This window comes from Scleropages formosus, chromosome 6 (assembly GCF_900964775.1).
Source record: "Scleropages formosus chromosome 6, fSclFor1.1, whole genome shotgun sequence".
NCBI lineage: Eukaryota > Metazoa > Chordata > Actinopteri > Osteoglossiformes > Osteoglossidae > Scleropages > Scleropages formosus.
Window position 1 is genome coordinate 22457252 of NC_041811.1, and position 27427 is coordinate 22484678.

Here is a 27427-nt window from a genome sequence, read left to right on the forward strand (position 1 = left end):
GGGTGTGTCCCCTCCTCCTCCGGCCTTACGCCCTGTGTTACCGGGTAGGCTCCGGTTCCCCGCGACCCCGTATGGGATAAGCGGTTCCAAAAGCGTGTGTGTGTGTGTGTGTGTGTAAATTTTAGTGGTAAAAGGGTTATTTTTTATTTTGTAATGTCTACATTTTACCAGACTAACAAAGTTCAGATTGCCTAGTTCATTTTTTGCTTTCTAATTAGAAAATGTTTTAAGTATTTTGTCATAGATTTAAAATAAAATGTATGAAAAATACTGCTTAAAATGACTGATAGACTTTTAGATGTCTGTGAAATATGTACTTTCTTAGTTATATCAAGATGTTACAATGAACTGCCAAATTAATGTAAAACACACTTTAAAATAGGTGCCCATGGTAAAAAAAAAAACAAATTTTTCAAGCATATTTTCAACAACACTACACCATAATTTAATGTAATTTAAAGGGGCTGTGCAGTGATGCAAAACAGTTACACCAGCTGTGATAATAATAGGTTTTATGCCAATTAATGTAGTGCTATTCTGTATTCATTTTGAAATCTACAAAGTAAAGCTACACTGTTACAATACAATATCTGAAACAAATTGTCATCTAGAGATGAAAAGCTAGGTACACTGGATTTCGTTTTCAATAGAAATTCACTTATTATTACTTTTACATTTCTATAGTGGCAGCTGTCCAAAAAAAAAAAACTTTTCCTTTCGTTACCTTTGCTGTTTTATTGCTTCCTGAAGTGAAAGCTGTAGTGTGTCTAATAATTCCTTCAACCCTTTGAGTATGAAACAGGAATGCTAAAAATATATATTTGTTTGTGAATTTGTCATTACTTGCTGATTAATTAGTTTTTAGTTAATTTAAACCATTCTGAAGAATTTTGATGAGTTAGTAAAACAATTGGGAAATTACTGTTTAATGTAAAACTTTATAATGGATTTAATGAAGGTTTAACTGACCCTTTAAGACAGTGATGCTTCTACTCCACACTTGTACAAATGTGGAGAATTTGACATTACATTTACTTTTACTAATGTTTTTTTTCTCCAAAGTGGCTAATAAATGTTAGATGACTTACTGAGCTTTTTTTAACTGCAGTTATTCAGGTTTGGAGCTTTGATCAAATGTATCAGATGGTTCAATTTGAAAGTGGGTCTTTCAAGTGCGAGGCAGCAGCTCTAACCACTATACTACCCACTGCCTCTATTAAGCCCTCTTAAATTGCAGGAAAGTATTTCTTTTAAAAACATTGTTTCTCTGACATGAGTACAAATTGCCTACTCTAAACACGCATTTTGCTCAACCTATTTTCTTAAATATACAGTCGAGAAATATTCTGCACTAACCAAATATGTACTTATTTTCTAGCACATTGGGGAAACAATTTATTTTCCTAGAATATACCATGGTAATTTTCAGATGTTTTTTTTTAATGTATACACACACACGCACATTTTCAGAACCGCTTGTCCCATACAGGGTCGCAGGGAACCGGAGCCAACCTGGTAACACAGGGCGTAAGGCCGAAGGAGGAGGGGACACACCCAGGACGGGACGCCAGTCCATCGCAAGGCACCCCAAGCGGGACTCGAACCCCAGACCCACTGGAGAGCAGGACCCGGTCCCACCCACTGCGCCACCGCACCCCCAATAATACTACTACTACTACTACTACTACACTGTTGCATTAAAAAAGTTGTGACTTTCTGCAGTAGTAATAATTATTATAATTATTATTGCTACCACACACACACACACACACACACACACACACTGAAACTGCTCTTACCAAGTGGGGTCGCGGGAACAGTTTACTCGGTGCCAGTTTTTAGGTGGAATGATTTTTGAAACTTTTTTGTGACATCTGTGCAACATCAGTTCAGCTAATTTAATAAGTTAATATTTTATCACTGTGGAGGGTTTCAGAAATACTGAAAAATATTCAGATTATCCTTTTGAATCACATGCATACAAAATCATGCATTCACGCTGTACAGAAAATGGGAATATATATGAATCTGAACTGATCTTAATGTGTAAACACTTTTTCTCTTAATAGTAGCATATAATGTGTGTTCAATGTTTGAGATTTTTGAGAATGAGTGATAGCGTGGCTGAATAAATCCAAGCATTTTATTGTGCATATTTTTAACAAACAGTTGTGATTCACAGAAATTATAACAAGATAAATTGGATAAAACATTTGAAACTTTTCCATATCTTTCCATGTGGAAGTTTTCCATATCCAGCAGACCATACCTGTAGGTCTGTGCTTCTATACAGGCCTCATCAGATGAGACCTCAGGTTTTCAAAGTGGGTTAAGTTCAGCGATCTAGATGGCTGTTGCAGATCATTCATTTTATTTTCAGTCACTATAGATAATATATTTGGAGTGTTGTCTATGTGAAGGAGGCAATTTTAAGAAAACAAAAGCGATTAATAGGAATATTAATATAATTGCTTATATTAATTGGCTTTGCAGGTCCTTCTAGAAGTGAAATAGAAGTAGATGTCAAAAAAGATGAGTGAGTGATTGAATGCTGGATCTTTTTTTGTTATTTCTACATTATAACACACACACACACACACACACACTGCCTGAAACTGCTTGTCCTAAGCCGGGTCACGGCAAGCTGAAGCCTAACTCGGCAACACGGGGCATAAGGCTAGAGGGGGAGGGTACACACCCAGAACAGGATGCCGGTCTGTCGCAAGGCACCCCGAGTGGGACTCGAACCCCAGACCGACCAGAGAGCAGGCACAGGCCAAACCCGCTGCACCACTGCAGCCCCTACGTTATAACAATAATATCAAATTAAGATGTACTAAACTGGACTGTATATGTGCATTAGTTATTTATTCATTTAGCCTGTGCTTTTCTCCAGAGTGACTTACAGCTTTAAGCTGCTTACAGTAATTTACCCATTCTACACCAGGGTTATTTTTACAGTAAAAATGGTAAGAACCTTCCCCAAGGGTACGGCGTTAGGAGGTGGGATTTGAGCATGAGTGTTTCGAGGTCAAGGGAGCAGCTGTAACCTGTATGCTACCACCTGCCCCAGTAAAAGGATTATTATTTTTAAGTGCATTGTATATACCTAATAGTCTGTATCCCTGCTGAAATCATCTGGAGTTTAACACCATCAGAAGAAATATTTAGTAGGATGATGAATCATAAAAAATATATGCATTTAATTCCATTTGGTTTAATTAGCATTTAAAGAAAAACGCTTCCAAGCAAGGAAAGTCAAGAGCTTCTTGCTAGAATCCCTATGCACAAAACGGTGTCAACCAAGTAAAGAAGGGCAAGAAAGAATTACGAATTTAATATGAGATATAAATATATAGTATAAGTTCTACTGATCTTCAGAAGCAGTGGTGTGGTTGAATACGTACATTTAATTTAGTACGTTGACCAATGATACATGCTTTACAGCCCTGTTTATTGTAACCACAGTAGGGCACGAAAGGGACTGTAGGCAAGAGAAAGCCTGATGCGTTGACATTCCAGCTTGAGATATTTTAATGAAATTTTCATCTAGGCACGCTGGAATATTCTGAACGAGGAGCCCGGAGGGAGAGACCACAATGCATGCACACACACTGACTTGCGAGGAGCAGGCAGGCTATAGCATTCAGTCGGCACGGCAAGGTTACGTGGAAAGGAAGGCATGGTAGCAACCGAAGCCTAAGCGTGTAACTGTGTTGAGCGGTTCTTCTCGCTCTCTCCCTCTCTCGCTCGTTCTCGCTCTCTCTCCTGCTCTCTCACACTCGCACCGCTGTTGATTTCCTTCATATGTGTGTACCAGCTCGCATGCGATGTACAGCGCGGTCAGAGAACGGGGTACGATAGCCCCTCCGGTAAAGTGGCCGCCACTTTTGTGTCATCGCAGCTCTGGGGAGACGCTCACTGTGCGGTGGAGGAACCTACATTAGAACGCATTCACAGAGAGACGCGTTCGCGCACACATACACATGTATACACAAGGAGCCTGGAAGGAGATGCAGAAGCACAACAGCATGTCCTCTGACTCCCTGGCAGGTAAACAGCTTTTCCTCTTCTCCTGTTTTTCTCCCCTTTTCCCTCCGTTTCTTCTGCTTTCCGTGCGTCTGCTGCACGCAAGGCTTTGTGTAGCGTGTAACCTCAGTTCATCTGTTACAAGTGTGACAGTGTCTACATGTTGCTTTGCAGAAATATCCATCCTGCTTGAACACAGCCTGCTTGGTGTGCTTAAATAATTAAGTAGCTTTTGGATCTTACAAAGATCCACTTAAATTATTGCTTGTGAAAAATGTATTCTTACTTTTTTCCTCGTCTTTCAGTTTTGTTATTCCCTGATTACCCTTTGCTGCATTTCGCAAGTTTCGTAGTGCAGCATTTTCATCCGTCGGCGTAAACACCGAGGGATGTAGCCAGACGGGTGCTGAAAGGGGAAGCGCACAAGGGCAAAAGTGCAGAAATGAGAAATCCGCCACACTTCTTTCTCATTGCCTGGCGAAAGTGGGTTTATGGGTTGCCCATGGCTACGCTGGGAGCCAGAGTGCACGATCCCAGTTGAATCATATTGTGTAGCGCGCAGCACAGAGAGGGACCATGAAGCACACGCTCCAATGGTGCGAGAACTGAGGTCTGCTGACTGAAGTTCTCATTGCAAAAGCAAAGCGTACCGCTACGTGTGAGGAGTGCTCCTCTCCAAAGACCCCTTGCTTTTCCGTTTAAGTGGAAATACATCTGTAAAGGGGTCCTGTCTGTATGAATGGGAATTTGGGTAAGCAATTATTCTGTTTACATATAATAATCCTACAACTGTAAAGGATTGTCATTATTTATACATTAATGTCTGTCCTGCCTCTTACTCTGCTAAAGTAATCTCAGTCATGAAAGCAAACTGAGAAAAACAGGAATGACCCAAGCGAAGGGGGGAAGCTGGTAGCGCAGTTGTTAGAGCTGCTGCCTTTCAGCCCAAAGGTTTGAATCCCACCTCCAGCTGTAGCAGCCTTGAGCGAGGTACTTACCCTAAATCGCTCCGGTAAAATTACCCAGCCGTATTCTGTAAATGAGTAAATAATTATAAGTAACTTAACATTGTAAGTCACTTTGGAGAAAAGCATCAACTCAATGAGAAAATATCAATGGGAATTGTATCTGAAGAGAGGAATGAAGAGAGGACATTCTCTTAGCTGACTCCAGCTGGCTCTTTAAATATCCAAAGTGTCCTATATGTGCCAAAAATGTACTGTAGTCAATATAGATAAAAGTGGACATTTGACACATCAGCAGTATTTGACTTTATAACATATTTCATCATTTAATGATCATATGGTTGATCAAAGATGTAGTATAAACTTGCCTGTTTGGTTAAAGTAATGTGGGCATCTGATTCAATCTGGGATGACAGTTGCAGCAGACTGTAATTTTAAGCACAGCAGAAACGTACTTACTGCGGGAAACTTTGGTTCACTACTTCTAAGACAAGAGGCTGCATGGATGTATACCAATAAAAAGGGTTTCATTATTTGGTAAAGACACCACAATGTTTTTTTTTTTTTTTAAAAAAGGAGTGGTGCTATTTACCCATTCAGCACCACAGCTGTCAACAGCAACAGGTGGCATAATGGTAATACCCTGTTGTATAAACTGGTAAATAATTCTAAGTAGCTGTAGTGTGTCTGAATCACATTGAAAAACATCCACTTTTTAGTGTTGGCTAAATAAGTAAAAATGTGTTATTGCTAACCTGGATCTGTTTCATCGCAAAGGAATCCAGTTATACAGTTGGTTACGAAAGTGATTTAGTGTAAATGCCAAATATATGTAATTGTTTTTTAAGTTATTTATATTTTTATTGAAAGCATATCACTGTCACTGATGAAAGCATTTATAAATATTTCACAGGATAATTTAATACATCTTAATGGCTGATTTTAAAACAAAAAAGTTATTGTAATCATTTAGTCACCATTTAGTTGCATTATAAAGTTGGTTCTAAAGTGACTGTACAAAATGCAGTAGTTTTCTTGATTATTTTCTTTTTCTTGTACTGTAATCCAGTCTGTACCCACAAAATACCATAGCATGGAAAGAGCGCAGAATTTTATGTGAATTTTAAAAAAAAAAAAAATCATAATTACTTCCCTTGGCATCACGATTTTATGTCAGATCAAGGCAGTCTGCAGAAATCTACATTTTTATTGATATTCCAACATCATTCCCCACAATGGAATCAGCCAACTGTGGCTGTTGTGATTTTGAATTAATGATGCCTGAACAATGCCACGAATTCAAATGCAGAAACTACCAAGTTAGTTTCAATGTCTTGCACACATTTTATGTATGTTATTTTTTTTTTTTTTTTAAATTTAAATTTTGTTTTACACTGTTAGCTGGCAAATAATGTGGAGGAGTTCAGTAGCTGCCCATTTTCCATATTTGAGACAGGAATACACTGGATGTATAAATCAATGTATAAATACCTTAGTACAAGATGTGTGTCTGGAAAATGCTACTGTCTTATCAGGTGTACACACAGTCTTTCTGCGTTAATGGTAAATGCCCAGAAAGTTGTCGTATTATTTTGAGTCAAGCACTCAAACGTGTCTTTGCTGTTTCTAAGCCCAAGTGGCTATTCCATTTGCATGCGTGCTTCTGCAGCATCACATCTCTGTGGGAGAAGAATCAAACAGGTGCACAGCATCTGCCACAGTCTGTGTCTATGTTTGCACATTAAGGAGCATGTTATGATAATGTGAAGTGATTTGCTTTGCCAAGAAGACCCCATATGGTTAATTATAATTATATACTGTTATGTGAATATAATTTTCTTTTAAAAAAGCAAGAGAAAACTGTGAAATGCAACAGTGATCTTAAACTGATGTGGTGTATAAAAAGAAAATGTGATTAAATTTTTATTTGAATGTCTGCAAGCCCTGCATTTAGAGAAGAATAATACAAAAATGTGTTGCCTTGAAATCTGCAGCTCTTCGGCACTTGTAATATAATGCCGTGTTTGATATCAGCCCAAGAATGATACAAAGGTGCTGTTTATGGATTCTGGTTGTTCAAGCGAGGTGAACGTGCAAGGTATTATATCTGTGACATGCCGTGTCATGCCTCACAGCTTTGGCAAACTGGAAGGCTTTGATATCTTCAGGGTCAAATTAAAAAGTTGATTGAAACTTATTTTGAGCAGGCTAAAACAAATGAAGTGAATAGCAAGTCTAAGCTCTGCGTGTCTATGTGTGTGTCCTTGCTCTAGGGCACTTCATGTACAATTTTGTGTTGATTCTGCAACGATAAATGTCTACAGAGGGGGGTTTCTGCCGTTATTGTAAGTACTCCCTGCCGTTCTGTTCTTCCTGCCTGCATTCTGCTGTTTCAGTTCATTGTTCTTTTTCGTCTATATTGCACATTTCTAAGAGCGGTTCGGCTCGAGGTCCCCTGGGCCAACTTAAATTTAACTGGAACTTAAATGCTTTTTTCTGAACGCCAGTGTGGGCCAAGTAGAACGTAAACTGAAGTGTATAGCCGCCCCGTATAGCTCTGCGCACAGTTGCTTTGACAGCGCATCCTTTGTGCCATGTTTTATTGTTGACTCACAAAGTAAAACGGCTGTCAACCATCACGGTGCTCCACATTTCTCAGCAATATTGCAGACTTCTTCAGTGATTCCCATCCCTGGTTCCTAAGGGTCTGTCTTTGCGGGTGAGCGGAGAGAGCCGAGCAAACACACGACCTTGAAGTAAAACCTTTGCCGTGTCTTTTCCGGGGAAGTTCCTTTTAAAAGTTAAAAGTTAAAGGTGTCATGTTTCCGTGAAGTGCTTGTCGATAATTTGGGTTTTCAGCTCCCAGTTTCATCCTCCCATAATAACAGATCGATGGAAAGATCCCTACCCAAAGGCCATGGAAACATTGCAAAGTGGTGCATTTGATCTTTTTAATTATTTGCCCCATTGCACAGCTTGGTAATTTTCACCAGAGGACTTTTGGGTTACTTCCTTGCCCAAGGGTACTGGCTTTGACAAAGGTTTTACATTAGAAAATGAAATGTATTTTGTAAATAAATAAGTGTAAACGTATGACAACGGGACTAGGCTCTTTGCTACCTGTTGGTAGTGGTTCTCAATAAAATAGCACAAGATAATTTGGGTATGTTGACCCCTCATCTTACAAACACAAATGGAACTGACTTTGTAACTCCAAAGTCACTTTTACCAAGAAAATCTTAATGCATATGTCCCTTGGTTTATTCACTGGTTAGGTACAAAAATGGAAATAATAATAATAATAAGAAGAAGAAGAAAAGGAAAAAAGAAGAAGGAAAAAAATCGCTAATCTCCACAACCTTCTAATGAATACTGACATTTGACAGATTAACGCAATGTGACCATTGTCAAAAGATACAGACATCTCTCAGTTTGTTTACTGGTTAGATTCTGTAACAGTCTTGCATGTAGGCATGATACATTGAAGAAAAAAAAAACAACTTTTTTTGATTATAACAAGTTTACTAATATTGAGCTGCATTAAAATTTCAAATTGCTGTAAAATAAAAATACCGTTTCTCCACAGTCACCTTTGTAAAGTTGTCAACACTGTGCAGGTGAACTGGATGAAGGGGTCCCACAGTCATATTCTTAGTGCCAACTGCTTGGCACTCAAACAGTGGTATCTTTTACTCTGCAACAAAGAAAATACTAGAATGTATATAAGAAGAAAAAACTGTTAAATAAACAATTTTAAAAATCTGAGAAAAGTAACAGATTGTAATAAAAGTTTTCTTGTGTGTTTAACCGCTTGTGTATTAGTTAAATGAATTTCAGATCTGTTACAATCACAGTCCGTGTTGCAGAAAGTCCTTCATCTTCTCGTACTGTTGATCCGATTTGCCCTGCAACATTGTTATGGTTCCATTTACATTTCGTTTTAATTTTATACCCTTATGATGTATTTTTCCTTAATGAGAATGCTGACGCGAATGAGCCTCCCATTACAGACAATTTCAAGGACTTGAACCAATGAGCGTTTGGCTCTCATTTGTGACGCAGGTCAGTTTTGTGCGATTCCTCTCGAAACGGAGCGATGCTGTGTTAGGAAACCCACTCTCGTAGCCGCTGTCCTCCAGCATATGGTTGTCTGGTGATAAGAGGCCTGTTCTGGCAACTATACAAACTCATCACTCGTTTCATGTGGTCACTTCAGGAGCACAAAGATGTGATTGAAGGCCAGTTACTAGGAGCCATATTTTAAGGATCATTGTTTATGCGAATAGGCTTGTTTCACGGTTCTCATTAGTGTGTGACTTTAATGGCGGTACACAATTTAAGATGCTGCTCTTCCACAGTATTGTGGCTTAAGTACAACTGACATCTATTCGGTAATGTATGTCTATGAAATTTTGAAGCCTTGAACCAAAATTCCACACAAAGAAATGTTAAATAGAAATATTAATGAAAACATCATTAATAGCTAAAATGCATGAATTTTGTACGATTCAAATGATTTCACAAATTGTCAGATTTTGCATCGAGCACGTAAACTTGATTTTTGTAGCTTATTTGCAAAAAGGCACAATCTAAAATGTAAATATCTGCTCATAAAATACACGAGAACTATTTTGTTTCAGTTTTTTTGTTTTACTTGCTTTTAAATTTTAGTAAGAATGTCTGTTTTAGTAAGTGTGTTGCACATTAGGGGCCTTAAATTAATGCAAATCCAATTTTTTGGGGTATTATCTGTCATTTAGATGACCCACCTACACACCGCCACAGTCTGATATCATTACCGTTCAGACGTGACACAGGAAACTACAGTTGGTTTGTTGTTAGCACAATAACCACATGTTAGGCTTTCTCGAATAATGACTTGAAGAAGTTTTATACGCTAAACGCTGGGTAGCCTGTCGGTTTACTCTACAGAATTGCGTTCATTAAAAACAATTAGTGTCTCCAGGCTGAGAAGACACTGTTATGCTGTTACCAGCATCTAGAGGAAAATATCTATCTACTGGCTGTCTATGAGAGATGTCATTGCGAATTGTGTGTGTCTGCTGCAATGTTATTTATAGTAAGCATAATGAATTCCAGCTTGATTACAGTAATTCCACTTTGTAAATGTCAGTCATCAGGGCCTGGGAAGTCAGCAGTCGCAGGCAGTAATGCATTGTGACAGTGTTTGGTGTTGTCAAAATTGCAAAGGCAGTCCCCGTTCAGCCCTTGAAACAACCGGCCACATGTACGTACTCCATTGTGGGTACACTTGCAGCCCAGAGATGACTATTACTGCTGCTGAAGCTAGGTTTCAGCCTACTGCCAGCTACATGTTTATTATATGGGCGTTACATGATGCACTTTTATACTTTTGAAGAAGTTATGTGTGGTTACTTGTTTTCCAGCAGGGAGGTCAGGAGGTTAAGATGCTGGAGGCTTTCGGTTTAATTCACTACTAAACAGTGCTGGTGTTTGTGAGGTTGTACTGGAGCCAGGGATAGATTTTTAGGAATTATTCATTTTTTCTGAGCCAGTGTAATAGGCTTGGAGAAGCTTGCTGCACATGTGACCCACTGACTGACAGCTTCTGACATTTGATTTCAGTTCTGATTCATTTGATGGAACTGGCACTGATCCCATAGCTGAGGCTCATTCCTGGACGGAGCCAGTTCCAATGCACGGTTGCCGACCTATCGTAACTGTGCTCATCATATGCTGGTGCTTTGATGGATTGTGCTACCACATTACCATCCAGATGACGTGTTAGGTGGTCCACAGTGTGAGCCCCATGATCAAGGTGACATAACTGACAGCCTAAGTGATGAGTGCACCCATCAAGGCAAGCAATTATCACTGCTTGTCATTGAGGGAGGGAGGAAATGGTGATGATGCATTATTTTCCCAACAGTGTTCATCATTAAAAGAGTTAATGTTTTGCCAGTAAAAGATGTTTGGTTCACAAATTCTGAACCACCAGAATGCCTTTTAGAATCACATCGCTAAGGGATGCAAATCATAATTCCACGACAGTTTCTAAGGAGTTGCAAAAAAGGAAAAATGTTGAGAGATATTTTTCTGTCTACACTTAACATATCTCACTTTTCCGATTTTTAATTTTGCAAAATGGGAATTGGCCAGGGGTGCGGTGGCGCAGTGGGTTGGACCGCAGTCCTGCTCTCCGGTGGGTCTGGGGTTCAAGTCCCGCTTGGGGTGCCTTGCGGCGGACTGGCGTCCCGTCCTGGGTGTGTCCCCTTCCCCCTCCGGCCTTACGCCCTGTGTTGCCGGGTAGGCTCCGGTTCCCCGTGACCCCGTATGGGACAAGCGGTTCTGAAAATGTGTGTGTGGGAATTGGCCATGCAAATGCATGCATATTTAATTTCCACTGGATGTGTATTCAAAGCAGACCTGTTGTGAGACTGGCAGAGAAAAAGGATATATGTAGTGGCTGCTGAGAGAAATGATTTTCCACATCTTTCTGTGCATCTGCGTTCTCATCGCAGGCTTTGTTATTTACATTGCTGCAGTTTTTTTTTTTTTTTCCCCCTAAAGAAGTTCCCAAGGGAGTTCATTAAGCTACATGTTAGCCAGCTAGAGAACTGGGTCATTCTTCTGAAGTAGCCATATGATCAGCATGGAAGTAGATTTTTTTTTTTGATCGACTAGTGCGTTGTTCAGAAGGACTCTTTCCGATCACCTTTAGCATGAATGTGATTTCCGGTATCGGCCAACAGCTGCACATAGTTATTTACTAGAGGAAGTTATTTTTTCCGAAAGTATTGTAGATGACATTCGAGTGGAATTTATAGTAATATGTAATTTCTTTGCTTTGTTTTTTAATCTGTGTTAGTACCATGCAAGCCAGTGATACAGGGCTGGATTTCAGGAGATTCCAAAACGAGTCCTTGTCTCCCAGTAATGGGGAGTTACCTCCTCCTTCTAGAGAAGATGCTGTAAATTAAACGCTCCAAACCTGTTCAGGCTGATTTTTGGTGACTGGGAGTGATAGAGAGAACCTGTTGAGTTTGAGATTATCTGCCAGCCTTGTGGTTCCATATTTACTGTCGCTTCTAGTTTGTATAATTAGTTTGGATTTCTGAGATGCACAGATTTCAGTTGAGCTGTGTACTGTATACAGTACATTGCACGGTGGTGCAGCAAATAGCACTTTTGTCTCACAGTGAGATGATGTGCCAATCCTCCCTGCTGCTAAATGAATAAATGTAAATGTACATTGAAAAAACAGTATACCTTGCAAATATCAATCAAATATACTGTATATGTATGTATGTATATATGCACAGTTCAAATTATACTCTGTTTTCAATTTACAGTTCACAGAGTATGCTGTATTTTCAGTGTACTGTATCTTTACAAAGTGTACTGTATTTTTACTGTATTTACAAAGTATACTGTCAAAAATATATTTTTTAAATTTAAAAAAAAAGGTTTGCTGGCATGTTCTGTCGCAAGTGTCAGTTCCGAAAGCCATTTCTGTGTTTAAATGCACTTTGGATGTCACTGTTGGAAGCTTTCAGTTTACATTGCTGAGCTTAGAAATTTGAGTATGACATAGCTAAGGACTGGGTCTGTTGTTTTTATTACTACCACTGATGTCTTAAAGAATGAATGGGTCTCAGGTTCCTTACATTATGACTCGGTATCCCATAACTATAGCATACTGCTGTTCTGTTAGTGACTTCTCACTTCTGCAAGATAATTTCTTGCTTCCAGCTGTGCTATCAATGTCCTGGCTTGTGTAATCCTTGTTTTTTTTTTTTTTTTTTTTTAATTATATATGTGTGTGTCTGTTTGTATATATATGTACTCTATATAAAATATATATTTTATATATCTTCAGAATGTGCCTTCATCCTGAAACATTACAAGAGGTAGCACCACCAACCAGGTAGACATCTTAAAGTATTGGCCTGTCAAGTCCTAGAGAACTCACTATAGTATGGGTGACTTTTTATATCAACAGTTTAGATCCCCATCTATAATGCACATAAAAAAAAAAGTTACTGGGGAAATGAAATTTTGCAAAATTCACTTAATTTCTTATTTCTGTTCTGAGAGCTTTCTGTGTGCTATCACAGAGGCATTATTTATGGTTTCTTGTCATTCTTGTTTATTGCCTCAAGGGTATTTTCTTATTATCATAAGGATATTTCACTTCATATCAAAGTCATAACAGCTGATTGATGAAAAATACCCAGACGTTTTGCCTCTAGCAGGTGATCTTGTGCTTGACGCATAACAACAGACAAAGCGTCTGATTTCAGCAGGAGAAGTGGCAATAAGGCGGAAACAATTTTGCCCTAATGTACTTGTGCTTCCTTTGGAATTCTATATTAACAGTGTTTAGGCTGGCTAAGGTCAATGATTGAATGAGCTAACAAGTGTTTTTCCCAAGTGTAAACGACATCGACAATTCAGCTAATGTGCATAATGTTAATGGGATCTGACTCGGGATAGCTTTCTTCTTCTTAAACTGATTTTCTAGAATGCTCCTTTATGTTGCTTTGACTTTGTAATGTAAGCATTTTAGCTTCTTATCAGCAGAGTCAGGGGGCCTAGTCTTTTGAAACCACTCATTCTTGTCTGGCGTCTTGACAGAATGTGCATGAGTCCAATTTTAACTGAAGGTAATAGGACAGAACTTGCTGCTATTTTCCAACTGGGTTAAACCACTGAACTCATTGTTTCTGGCCTCTTGTGTGTGTTATTGTCATGGTAGGATAAATGGCTTTTTTTCTGTAATGAAAACTTCCATCTTGGTTATCGCCTTGGAGAATACGCAACATACGCGATACTGTATACGTCTAAATGCAGTCATACTAATAAAGCTAGAAATCATGAAAACTTGGGAGGTGCACGGTGGGGCAGGCGTTAGGTTAACAAGAACCAGCTGGCGGGTGGTGTAGCAGGTCTGGCTGGGTCCCGCTCTCTGGCGTGTCTGGGGTTCGAGTCTTTCTTGGGGTGCCTTGCGATGGACTGGTGTCCCGTCCTGGGTGTGTCCCCTCCAGCCTTGTGCCCTGTGTTGCCAGGTTAGGCTCTGGCTCCCTGTGACCTCACTTGGGACAAGTGGTTTCAGACAATGTGTGTGTGTGTGTGTGTGTCTCTGAGATCGTAAAAACTCTTGATGGTAAATAGCTGCCTTCATTCATAAAAGTTTGAGCCGAGAAAAAATTGTGTTATTTCTATGGCCACAACCCTACAGTGGAGTGGGTTAAATAGATCTGTTCTAACTTCTCATTACTGCATGAGTGTCTGTTGTGATGGATGTTTTCATTTAGCTGACACTTTTCTTGAAAGAGACGTTCAATACTAAGTTTTTATATTAAGCTACTTAAAGTGATTGACTCATTCATACAGAATTCTAATTTTTACTTGAGTCATTCAGAGTAAGTGCTTCGCTCATAGGTGCTACAGTGGGAAGTAGGATCTAAGTCCAGGTCTTTTTATTGTAAAGCAACAGCCCTCCTTTTAAAGGCTCTAAGAGGAGTTGCCCTCTCGGGACAGCTTATCCAGATTTCTGCATGGCACTCTTTTATGTGTAAGCCCACACGTCCTTCTTCATTTGTTAATACAATATGGTTTAGATTTTTTCCCACCATTATTTTCACCTTCAGTCACATCTAACAGTATGATACAATGCTGGGTAACACTAATTTGTCTGTCTCTGCAAGTCGTGTTTTCCAGAGGTATTAGTCTTGTTATGTGAAAATTAGTCACAAATTGAAGACTTCACACTAACAGAGCTCATGTTCCCCATCCAAATTATGTTGGTCAGTTTTTTCCACATAATGATTTTAAAAGTCGTGGGCGCAGTGGCGCAGTGGGTTGGACCGGGTCCTGCTTTCCAGTGGGTCTGGGGTTCGAGTCCCGCTTGGGGTGCCTTGTGACGGACTGGCGTCCCGTCCTGGGTGTGTCCTCTCCCCCTCCGGCCTTACGCCCTGTGTTGCTGGGTTAGGCTCCGGCTCCCCACGACCCCGCATGGGACAAGCGGTTCCAAAAATGTGTGTGTGTGATTTTAAAAGTTTGGATTGTAAACTTGTCAAAGTAGCTTATTTCAGCCTCTGTTTTACATTAGTTTGGTAACTGATTGATACAGAATAACCAGTGCAGCGGTCCTTTCGTATAGCCACTCAATGCTCACTGAACCGAAAACCACTGACCCTTTTGTACTACTTAGTCTTCAGCTACTCCTTTGGCGTTGCACTGCATTTATCTGTTATGTATTGCATAATTTGTTTATCTGTTGTTTTTGTGTTACATTTTGTAGTGCCTTCTCATATAGATGTGTTTAGGAGATGGTTTTTACTCAAGTGCCTCTGGGCAGTAGATTTCAACATGGGTTCAAATCTGGCTCAGTCTGTGTGGAGTGTGAAGGTTCTTCCTGTGTTTGTGTGGGTTTCTTCTGGAGTGCTTCTGGTTTCTTACCTCCGAAGTGTGTGTGTGAGACATCCCGTAAGTATGTACCTTACTACACACTCCAGAACACCGCAACCCTACGCTGGACAGGTGGTTAATGATGATGGATGGATGGTTTTAAGTCAGCTTCCTCAGTGTTATTTTACCATTAAACGTTCCTCTGTTTTTTCTCCTTGCAGACATGACGGGACAGCCGACTCACTGGATGTCTTGTGGTCACCCCTTTACTGAGTCAACTCTGTGGAACCCCAAGTTCTGCATAGTCACTGACTGTCAGCTGCTTTTACTGAACAAAGAAAAGGTATTTATTTCTCTCTGCACCTGGAAAAAAAAAAATGTAACAATTTTTCATCCATCAGGTATTCCTGTACATGCTCTGACACGCTGTGATGCACAACCTGGAATTTCAGTCTGACGTTGCAATCTCTGTATGGTGGAAGACCAAGTTCCCACTGTTAGGATTAAAGTTTAAAACCAGTAGAGGTAAATTTGAAATTATTATTTCTATAGCTATTATGTGGATATTTTCCTTGAGTCATGCAGATGAAGTAACAGCAGGATCCATATTGACTCCTTCATATCCCTTTCTGATATCTGTTCTTGTTTCCTCATCCTCTGCTCTTGGTTGGTTATTGTTTCTCCCCATCTCTCCTACACGTTCCCCCTCTTTCCTCATTTCTCCTACCTCTTCTTTCCACCTTCCTTTTCCTGAGCTAGCTAGTAAAATAAATCCAGGACCATGTTGCCTCATTGCCATAGTTTATCATACTGACATGACTGCAAAATCCCCCCTGACCCTGAAATTCCTCCCGTAAACACTTTCTGGGATTATTATGTTGCAAGTCCTGGTTAGGGTCAGGGCAATAATTTTACCCTTTTGAAGCCTGTGATGTGGATGTTTATACATCTTATACTTCTGCCTCTGTCCATGCATCGTAACAATGAATGTGTTTTGGCCATTCAGAAAGGATGTTGGGTTCCTGATAAGAGCGCACACACACACACACACACACACACACACACACACACACACACACACACGCCCACCTTCACTCTTCACTATCTGACGCAGATACGTGCTCTTCAAACATCATTTCAGTTTATTGCTGATTGCCTGCATTCGTCCTTCTGATAAGATGGTTGAGGTGGGGTGTCATGAATACAGACTGATTGGCAACATTGAATGCAGACAGTTGCTTCACCCACCCCTGCTTTTCCCTAATGCTTCAAGGTCATGTGACAAGTACCTTAATACAATGCAGGAGAAGTGGGATGCTTTGGCACAGGGTGTGACATATTCAAGAATTACTTGCATTTAACAAAATATGGCATGCCGTGTATGAATTTCTTCATAGGTGAGCTTCGATACATTTCATATTAGACTCTATAACATATAGTTTGGCTAGATGCAGAATATTACTAAAGAAATGTTAATGTTAAAGTAATAATTCAAATGTTCCCAGGCAACCCGAGAAACTGCCTAACTGGGCTTACTGCAAGAAAACTGCAGATCTTTAGAGCATATTTGTTTCAATAAGGAGCTCCTTTTTATTGTCACTCTCACTTTTGACATTTTTCATTCAGTGAAAGAAATAGAAGGAAAACCCTTTGCTCTGCAGTCAGACAGGAGATTGAAATTTCAGAATCGTTCCATTTACAGTGTATGCAGTTCTGGAAATGTAGTGCCTTTGAAGGTTATATTATATCTCTGTCAGGAGTGACAGTACTTTTCTTGTAATTAGTTTCTCCATGGAAAAAATACCGGTGTGTGATATTGTGTTGATTTGTTGGTCAAAGCTGCTTGATGCTGTGCCACCTCCCAGCAGCTCACGCGAAAGCTCCCAGCAAAAGGAGGACAGTGGTTTGCGTTCAGGCTGGAGGGAGGGAGGGAGGGAAAGAAGGAAGGAGGTCTCAGAATTCTAGGTCCACCAGACTCAGCTTTTCGAGCTCTTTAGTTTCAGCTGATTGATTTCCTTCCCAGTAAGGCACTGAGAAGAGATGCTGAGATTTATGAAGGAGTTAAAGTGGTAAATACAGATCAGGCATACTATGCGGAAAGGGCTCTTATAGCTGGTGCCATTCTGCTTGAATCCAGATGTCGTTGAACTACTAAGGCTGAAAGCAGCACGGAGCACAGTGCTGTTTTAATGACTGTTCCAGCGAAGAGCTGACGACCACAGAAACGTTCCAGCACCTACTTAGCGTTCCCTCAACGTGCTGACGTAGAAGAATCCCATCCACTGTGCCACTGACAGGAGACAGATTGGCCCCTTGGCAATTTTTTCTATGGCCAAGCAGGCGACCCCCAGGCAGCAAGAACATCTGTAACGCATTTGCACATCTCTATCGTCACAGTCTGTGGCCGTGATCCGGATCACACACGAGAAGCACAGAGGAAGAAAGAAAGAACGGCAGCAAGCCGTACTACAGAACACACTCAGACTGTCACTGCAGCTCCAGCGCGAAACATCTAACTGGTGCAGAGTGAGAAACGTCAGTTCCTAACTAATTCAGTTACATGTACTGAATAGACTTAACTGTTGGGGATATAATTAAAATTCAGTGTTGGTCCCTGGAGCTTAGAGAAATTAAGTGAACAGCAATTAGAAATACTCCCTCTCCATTATCTGAAGGAAGTCGGGAGGTTGCAAGGAAAAGGCAATTTGTCCTAAGGACATGGGTTTTCGTACCTTAAAAGGGAAAGGACGGTGCTGTGGATGAGCCAGAGACGACACGGACTTTTCACAACTTGCTGCTGTCATGATTTTCTTTATTTTTTATTATTCAATTTATATTTAAAACAGGGTTTGGAATTATTTTCCATCAGGGTATGCCCCGGTTCCTCCCGAGAAGGGCATCGAACCGAGCAGGACGAACTGGCCGCCAACCCAATTTTCTCCTGTTTCCTGATGCATATTTTATCAGCCGGAGAGGAGATTTTTTTTTTTTTTATTATTTCTTCCCATTTTTCTTAAGAGTAAATGCTGGTTTTAACCACAAAGCATCCCTGTAGATGATCTGTGACAAAGCACATAGAGTGTGCCTCCTGCTTCTCCCTTCCCTCCTCTCCCACTCATCCAGAATGCTGCTGCTCGTGTTCTGTGTGCTGTTTATGCTACACTTCAGTGGTTCGCAGCTTCAGTCTCTCCGCTGGCTTCATATTGCTGCAAGGATCCAGTCTGAGACTCTCAGTGTGACCAACAGCTCTGTGCATGGCTCTGCCCTCATTACCTCCAGTATCTCAGCATGTTGTTCCTCCCTGCCTTGCTCCACAAAACCTCTGTTCTCTCTGGCTGCCTGCTCCGTGCCTCCTCTAGACAGATGGACTTGAGGGGATCACTCGTTTTCTCTCCGAAGCTGAAAAGGAATGAGCTTCTCCTCAACATCACCTTTCTTCCCAGTCTCCCGACCTCCAAGCGCCTCCTGGAACATTCACCACTTCGCACCACTTGACTGCTTAGCCTCACCTCTGCTGAGACATTCTACAGCCTTCAGCTCGCTGTCTGTCTTGCTGTGATCTTGTTAATACGTACATTTTGTTAATAGGTTGATGTTCTACTAGCTGCAGTGTAAAACATTATCTTATAAATCATGAGATTGCAGTCATTGTGCAAGTACTATGTGATTGTTATTATTTTTTTTTGTATTCAGATACTGCAAGTTGCCTTGATAAAGACATCTACAAAATAGCGAAAATATTAAAAACAACAATGACTATAAATAAAGCAGGCATGGTGAAAATGAAGCCAGATGTTACAATAGAGTTTGTTTCAGTACTATGCATAACTTAACTTTCTGACTTCTGAGTCTTCCATACAGTCTTTTAAAAATACTTTAAGAGCTATATTTTATGGCCATTTCTCATGTTAAAACACAGGATTGCATGGTGCCTTTCAGCTCTGGGGCTGTGAGTTTAAATTTGGCTCTGTTTGTATGGAGTTAGCATGTTTTCCCTACGTTCTCGTGTGTTTTCTCTGGGCCATCGGGCTTTCTTCATCCTTTCCAATGCCGTGTTTCTGGTGAATCAGTGACCACATCGCCTGCACTGCGTGTCTCGTCTGTCTGTGTGTATGAGACGTCCCTGCAATGGACCGGTGCCCTGTCCACGATGTATTTTTTCTCATGCCCTGTGCTTTTGGGATTGTCTCCAGAACACCATGGCCTGGATTTGGACAAGTTGATAAAATTTGACTTTAAAGTATATCACAGTTGTACTGATATATTTTAAATAAAAATTAATTTTTAGCAGATTTTCATCATCTTGGATAGCTAATATTAATAAGGCATTGGTCAAGGTTTGATTCCACTTTGGCTCAGCTGAATGTATAAATCCAGACTTACCTGAAGCTGTTAATTATGGATTTAACCTTATTTATTTGAGTATACTTGGAAATCAATCACTGAGTCATGTTCAAAGTCAGACAAGTTATGATTAAGCAGGATTTGCATAGAATTTGCCTTGTTGTCCCCTGAAATCCCTTTAGTCCACACAAAGCAGTATTCATTATTGTCACTGTGGTGATTAGGCTTGGTCATTTATGTAATTATTTTTTGCTCTTCCAGATTCTCTAAGCAATGGGTGCATTGTGAACAAGGCTGAAAGAATGTGTGTAATTTGCCAGGGGATGACATTGCGAATGTACTTAATGCACAAAACTCTCTTTGTTTCTCTACTTATTGCTTCCTGTACTAAACAGGAGGTATTTGAATGCTGCAATTTTAGCGATTGGTTGTGCACACGGTTTACACTCGGGTATGATCATCATCGACATGCACAGGCTGTATTGGTGTAATGGCAAATGATCACCTTATGAATCTAAAGAGACAGAAGCAATTTTTAAAAATGGTTGAAGCATATTGTTTATTTATTCTTTAGTTTTGACTACCAGTGCAGGAATGTGGTGTGGTACTTTGGGTCTTTCCTCGGCAAAGACTGGATAAGCAGTTTTTTGCAACAGTACTATTTGAAGCCCTTCCATCTTACTAGTCACAGGTTAATCACCCAGAATTCCTCTGCCTTGCCCCAGTCCAGCCCAGCCCATAGAAACCGCTGCTCTGAGTTATTACCTGCATCAGAACCCAATTAAGTAATTGCGGAAGGTGTCTTCACAGAAGTTCTATAGATAATGTTGAAACAAGGGCTGAGTGTTGACCAAGGCCTTAGCAAGCAGTTAAACAAGCAATTATGTCTCATCGAGCACCACATCTTTACCCCTTAACGCCAGCTGGGGCAGAGTCAGTACGGCTTAGGCTGGTAAAGACCACCACTCAGCATCTCCTCATACTGACCTCCTAGCGCAGCCATGCCTTTGATGCTTCTAATTTTAATTTATATTTAGCCCAGACATTCATCTTCCGGTCGATGCACAGAGTTAAAGGGAATCCATTGCGTCCTTGACTGCTGAATGAATCATGTAAACTCTGGTCCTTCCAGGCTCATTTTATCTACGGTGTCAAGAACAGTAACTCTTCAGGGGATTAAAAAAGAGCACATTGGCTTGGTCACTGGAAAAAGGCAAGGTCAACTGACAAATAGTCTGGTGTGTGTGTGGCTGGGAGGTCTTTGAATTGCATTTACAGTAAGATGCTTTGGTTTTAAACCTTGAATTGGTGCACCTCCTCTACTGTTGAGGATGTGAAAGCTGCTCGGGATTGAAGCAGTTGACAGTACTGTGAATAAGGACATGGACTTGTAATCTGAAGGCTGTCGATTCAGTTATACTATAGGTATACCCTGCAGCAAGATATGTAACTTTGTGTGCCCAAGCAGTCTAAGACCCTGGATTTGCTTTCCAATCTCTTTGGAGGCATAGGTTTACAACCCACTGGCAGCAGTGTCTTGAATCTGATGTCTCTATAGAAACATATTCTGTGTATGGTTCTTTCTTTTCCTATTGTAGTAGCAACAGGTGGTGTAGCTAGAGCTGCTGCCTCACCTAAAATTAACCCAGGTTCAAAACCCTTTCCTTGTGCACTAGCTTTGAGCAAGGTATTAACCCTTACTTGTGCCAATAAAAATTGCTGTGCAATGTGTAAATCACTGTAAGTAGATGAATGCTGTTAGTCATTTTGGAGAAAGCATCAGCTAAATTAATAATGCAAATGTAACTTGATTTGCTCCAGAACTACTGTATGAATGGGCAAAATTACGAGATACCTTGGTTAAAAGAATCAGGAACACATTTTGATAAGCCTGCTGTAAGATTGAGGTTTTCTGCAATATGACGTGCCAAAGAAGGTGACTAGGATTCACCCCAATGTACTGTGATTACATTTTCTGACACCGACAAGTTTGCCGACCAAAATGTTACGATTTACTACTCATTTTGCTCATGCTATGTTTGTCTTTTTTTATTTATCTCTGCATCTGTTCCTCATTGCTCCCCCAACCCAGGCTCCCCCCTTCCTGCTGCAGGACCCCCGGACTGGGACAAGCCGCACAAGACTGCTGCGGCGCACCATCAGCGTGCCAGCTGAGAGCCACCTCCCTGACTACCAGGAAGATTTGTCCCCGGGGAGCGGTGAGTGGCACTCCGTTGACCAGCCCCTGAGTCTGCCACTTTAGGTGCTCTCGTGTGGATGGGTAACGGACCATTAATCTCAGATTGTCACCGTGAAGAGCAACCACAACCGAGTGCTCAAAGTGCACCAGGCATCCCTCAATCCAGTTGTGTCAGGTGTCTTTAGCTCTGGGTAGAGCTTTCATCATACCTGAAGTTTTATCCTGAGACCAGCAGTAAAAATCAAAACTGGGTATGAAGAGAGGGCCAAGTTTAAGACTAACCCTGACTCAGTTAAAATTTTTGGAGTGTAATTAAAATGTGAAATGATGAAATAAATGGTTGCAATTCATTTGCTGTTTTTCCCCACCTTTTCATATTCAATTCAGGGACATATGGGTTAACAAAGCTGTCATAAAAAAATCACTTATGTCCATACAACGGCCGTCAGTATATTTCACACGTTGGACAGAACATAGAGAAAATTCAAATATCGTAAATATGAAATTTTGAGCATCCACCTGTGGAGAAGATGCTGGGTTTTACTGCCGTCTTTAAATAATCTGTATTAATTCCATGTCAGTAGCAGTGTTGAAATAGCTCCACATTGCAGATTTACCTTGTAGGGTGTTTGCTTAAATCTTTTCTGAATCAGGTTCTTGTGCTGTTAGCTTCCATGCTTGTTACAATATTACACTGGTGCTTGTGTATTATATTCTTTAACATGTTATGTGCTCACTGTACCTAGGAATGGTGTTGGCCTATATCATACATCAAAGAGTAAATCCATTCGTACCTAACCTCTAGGGTTTATTATGAAAACTCTTAAAACTCTTAGTTATGGGTTTTCACAGGTAAAAGCAGTGTATCATATGCCAGTTGATTAAATTTCCATAAGCCGGTTGTGAAAAGCCTAAGATGAAGGTTGCAGACACCGTGCAAGAGCATGGCTTACAAAGCAGGAATTTCACGTCTTGCTTGTTCTGCACCTATCTAAAAGCTTCCATTGATACAGATAGACGACTAACCACATAAAATAATCATAAATTATACAAGTGTGGCTTTTGGAAGTCAAGTGCTGCAGAGCAGGGAGTTTGCCAGCTACTGGATTAGTGATCTGGAGAGATTGTCCTGGGGACTGGTTTGCTGTCATATGCTCTAGGCTTGAGCAACTGCGGTAATCCCCAGCGGTTTGTTTAATCAGCACATCCCTGATGGTTTTAGGTCATTCTGTGCCATTTCAGTGTCCCTGCTGAAGGGCCTCCTTTCTGCTGTCAAAATGCATACAAGTCACTGTGCAAGTAGTAGGTGAGGTTCTGCCAAACATGTTGGAAACAGAGATAAGGCTGGATAATGAAGACGGCTTCCCTGTATGTTAACGGCAGGCGCATGTTCTCTAAATCGTGCCCTGGGGTATATGTATGGATGGACGTTTGTACAACTGTGTAAATGTGCATTTCAAATTGGATCACATGGCTATGTTGCCAAATCAGACACGATTCAGTGGGCAAAATCATGGAAGCCAGAAGCAGGCAGTGGCGTTTCTAATTCTGTTCAACCAGCAGAGGGAGAACTTGTCTTTCTCACGCTTCCCTTGGTTCTGGCAGTGCTCCGATCACTGCGGCGGAGCCCGACGGTTGTCCTTCACAGCCCTTTACGCCACCGCTTTTGTGCTTAACATGTCTGCAAAGTCTTTACATTTTAATACTTTTGTGTTTTATGCACTTAAAGTCCAGTTTCTATTCAGTAAGATGCTCATGGATGTTTTCTCAGATCTTGTGAATATGCTGTGACTCTTTGTTTTCTTTAAAATAGATTGGGCATACACAAAATAGACTTTCCACGGTGTGCTATAGTCTCACACTCTAGTAATTCCTATAAATGCTGTTATATAGTGAAAGGACTACAGGTTATAAGACTTTGAGACGTAGGACTGTGATTTTCCTGGGATGCAAATGTGCTGTACACACGTTCAGTGATTTATACACCCTGCAACATCAAGCTTCAATCATCTTTTAGTTCAACAATTCATCATTTTGTCTTCAATATATAAAAACTTTAATTTGGTTCTGTTCAATGACAGAGTACCATTCTGTGAGTTAAGTTTATATTAAGTTTATATCGTTGTGTTCAAAAAATTGGGACGGTGTGCTTAACATTCTGATGTGAATGGAGGGAGGTTAAAGACCAGGATTTATGAGAAAAGTTTACAGGTTCAAGTTCCAGGAAGAGTCCTGTTGCTTTTCTTTCGAGCAAAGGTAAGTGCTGCAGTAAGATGTACAACTTTGGAAACGCATGCAAGGAATTTCAAATAATTATCCACCTGTTGCATTTATTGTCCCAAACTACACACCAAAAACTCTCCTTCCTAAATTAGTTATTCCCTCTTTGCTGCCTTTCTGTTTTTTAAATGGTATAATCTAGTACATCTTGTATTAACACAGTAGGCTTTCCTTTTGTTATGTATATGAGGCCTAACCCTAATAAATCATTTTACTTCTCATTTTAGAAAATTGTGTTAAAACATTTACTTTGAACCGGACTTTACCGAGTTTTGGTTCGCTGATGTAATGGCAAAACTGAAACATTTATATAAAGCAAAAATGACACAAAACCATTTGTAAACTATTTTAAAATGGTTGCCATTCTTCAGATTGTGAATCTTATACTCGCGTTCGTATACTGGCTTTCTTTTTTGGAGCTAAAATTAGTCGGTGTCATTAAGTATTCAAGAGTCCATGTTTACAATAGCCCAGAAAAGTTCTGCTCTTTATACTTCCAAACTCTCTCATTCACATCATTGGAGAATCTTTGAAAGTGTACGGCAGCACAATTACTGGATGTCATGTCAATTTTGAATTGGCACAATTGACCAATTGTGAAATATAAATGCAAGACTAGTAGTATTATGTGGACTCTTTTCTTATTAATCTTTATTCAAAGCATTTCATGGCTTTGTTTTCCATATCATTGTACCTCTTCACAGTGGTGAATGAAATTAACATGAATTGGAAGAAGTCAAGTTGCATTTTTATAGAAAATAACTCGCAAAAAGGAAGCACGGATGAAAAGTAGAACATGAAATGTTCTGGATAATGAAATGGTAGAAAAGTGCCTTTTGTTATAATGGAAAAAAAGAATATATCTTTCTTGTTAATTATAACTTCATAAATACAGTATGTGAATATAATTATACAATTTTCTAAAGGCAAAAACAAGCCCTTAAATAAAATGAGTTAAGTGAGCATATTCAGGCTCTGCATATTAAGACTTCTTTTTATGCATAAGCTTTAAAATCTTGCAGTGCCTTTGCCCTCTCCATTACACATCTCTTTCTAAAGCGTAGAGGTTTTCCACCCTCGGTCCGTGGGTGGTATAATTATGCGTTTCTTAACTTCTCATACTATATGCATTTGCAATACAGCTTATTTAAAATTGAGCTAATTGGTTTATGCCATCAACTTAATTATCGGTATGATCTGCAGTCTGTGGAGAGTAACTGGAGTGCGAATGCCTACTCTTACAACAGTCTCGCTGCCACGGCTCAACTGGCAAAAGCTGCATGATGCTCATAACAGCCAGAACCCATTTTAAAGGGTTCCTCCACCCTGAAAGAAATAGCTGGGACAGGCGGTGTTGATTATAGTTCCTGGGAACGTCTGTTCTTGCTCTCTACACAAACCCCTAGTCCTAACCATGATACTGATCTGCAGTGTATAAGCTGAACCATTCTTCCTCAAATGTCCTCCCTCTTTGGCTAAGCAGAATTGGAGTCTGGTTTGTCCAGAAACAGCAGGTAATTACAAGGGACCTGTGCTGTGTAGGTTGGGTACTGAAGATTAAAAGGGACTTTTCCCTCTGGAAGTACCTGGGTTTGACAGCCCTTGGAAAGATCCCTGGCTAATGTTTCCTTTACCTTGTCATATCCTATGGCAATCATAGGATCAAGTCCTGAGGCCAGAAAGTATACAGGCCATCCCAAACCTCTGGCATTCTTTCTGGTACCAGATCATCACTAATAAGTGTTCAAAGTAAACTTTTTGATTTGTCTCATCAGTCTTCCTTTTTCTGTGTACCATGTTTACATCCCTCTGTCCATCTGAAGAAATTAGGCTTGAGCAGTGAGATGCTTCTCATTTGGGGAAGCAACAAATGAGAATCACTTTGTGGCAGCTGGACACAGACCCTCCACTGTTTGTCTTAAATGTAAGACTGGCGGTAGAGGAGGTAACTATTAACGCACGGATGAGCCGAGAGGCTTTTCTGGTAATTCAGCGCTTCTGTGGATAATAGGCTTAGGACCACTGTAGAGCTATCAATGGATGCATGGAGTGTGCTAGTCTATATCCTCGTTGGCACTCTGATGCCGTACTGGAAACAATACTGAAATTGCACATTTTTTCTCTCCGGTAGGATTTTTGCAGTCTTGGTCTCTTTGTGTCTTTGGCAGTGTTTGTGCGCGGGGGAGATGACCTCGTCTGTTTCCTGCGCGTGGGATGTCTTGGGCTGCACTTGGCCGATGCAGCGCTATCCTTTCCTCAGATGAGTAATCTGTGAGATGAGACAGAGATACACCGTGCTCCTTCAACCGTATGAAATTGTTTGTGTCAGTCAGTTGTAGCTGATCATTTTCATTTGCAGCATATATACAGCTGCCCCATCCTTTCCTTTCGGGACCTGGGTTTGGGGACACTGAGGATCCAGCCATAAAGAGAACAGCCTCACACCCCTTGATAGTGGGAAAACTAATTCAGTCAGGCCTCTACTGCCTTCCCACATCATGGCTCTCATTGCATGGCTCACGCTCTGATTAAATCCAGAACCCATACGGTTCTGTGTTCCCCTTGATTCTTCCTGACAGGCTCCACTCTGCTGGGCTGGAGAGCTACTGATCTCCACAGACATGCCCCGACCCACTTTTCATGCCTCTCCACATGCTTGAGACACAGTCATAAACATTCATCACACAAATATGTCTTCATCCAGTATGCTGGCTTGGTCCAACTGGTCTTCTTTAGTACCTTGAGTCTTAACGGAATTTCTTTTTTTGCCGTTAATTGGTGATGGACGGTCCCATCATGCCACAGTGAACAGCTGTTTAAAGTGTTTCCCATCTGTGTGTCCCTTCCTTTGTTCTTCCACATTTCTCTAATAAGATCTTCTGTACCACAGATGTCTAAGCTTTATACAGTTTGCCACTTCAGGTTTTTTAATAATTTGCTGTTTCTCTTTTCTGCACTCTCCTTCTACATGATATTAAATCCGTCCCTTCATCTTTTATTTTTGCATAATTTTTATTCTGCTGTTTCTGATGTATTGAGTTAGTCGCATTTGTTATTGCACAAAGCATAAAATCTGATTAAAGGGTGATTAATTTGCAGCTGTAGACATTTTCTTAGTTCAGCAAAATTCAAATTAGCACTTGAGCTGCTAAACTCAGGCCACTGTGGGCACTCCGTGTCTCTCTGAGGGTGGAGCGTTCGGACGGTTTCTCAT

At 40.5% G+C, this 27427-nt stretch overlaps 1 protein-coding gene across 1 annotated transcript in view; it reads left to right on the plus strand.

The window, feature by feature from the left end:
- Positions 1-27427, plus strand: part of dab2ipb (DAB2 interacting protein b) — a 238349-nt gene that overhangs the window by 18050 nt on the left and 192872 nt on the right. Inside the window, exons 2-3 of the mRNA XM_029252910.1 lie at positions 15611-15732; positions 21826-21952. Coding sequence (XP_029108743.1) covers positions 15611-15732; positions 21826-21952 — 249 coding nt within the window. The remainder of the gene's footprint in view (positions 1-15610; positions 15733-21825; positions 21953-27427) is intronic.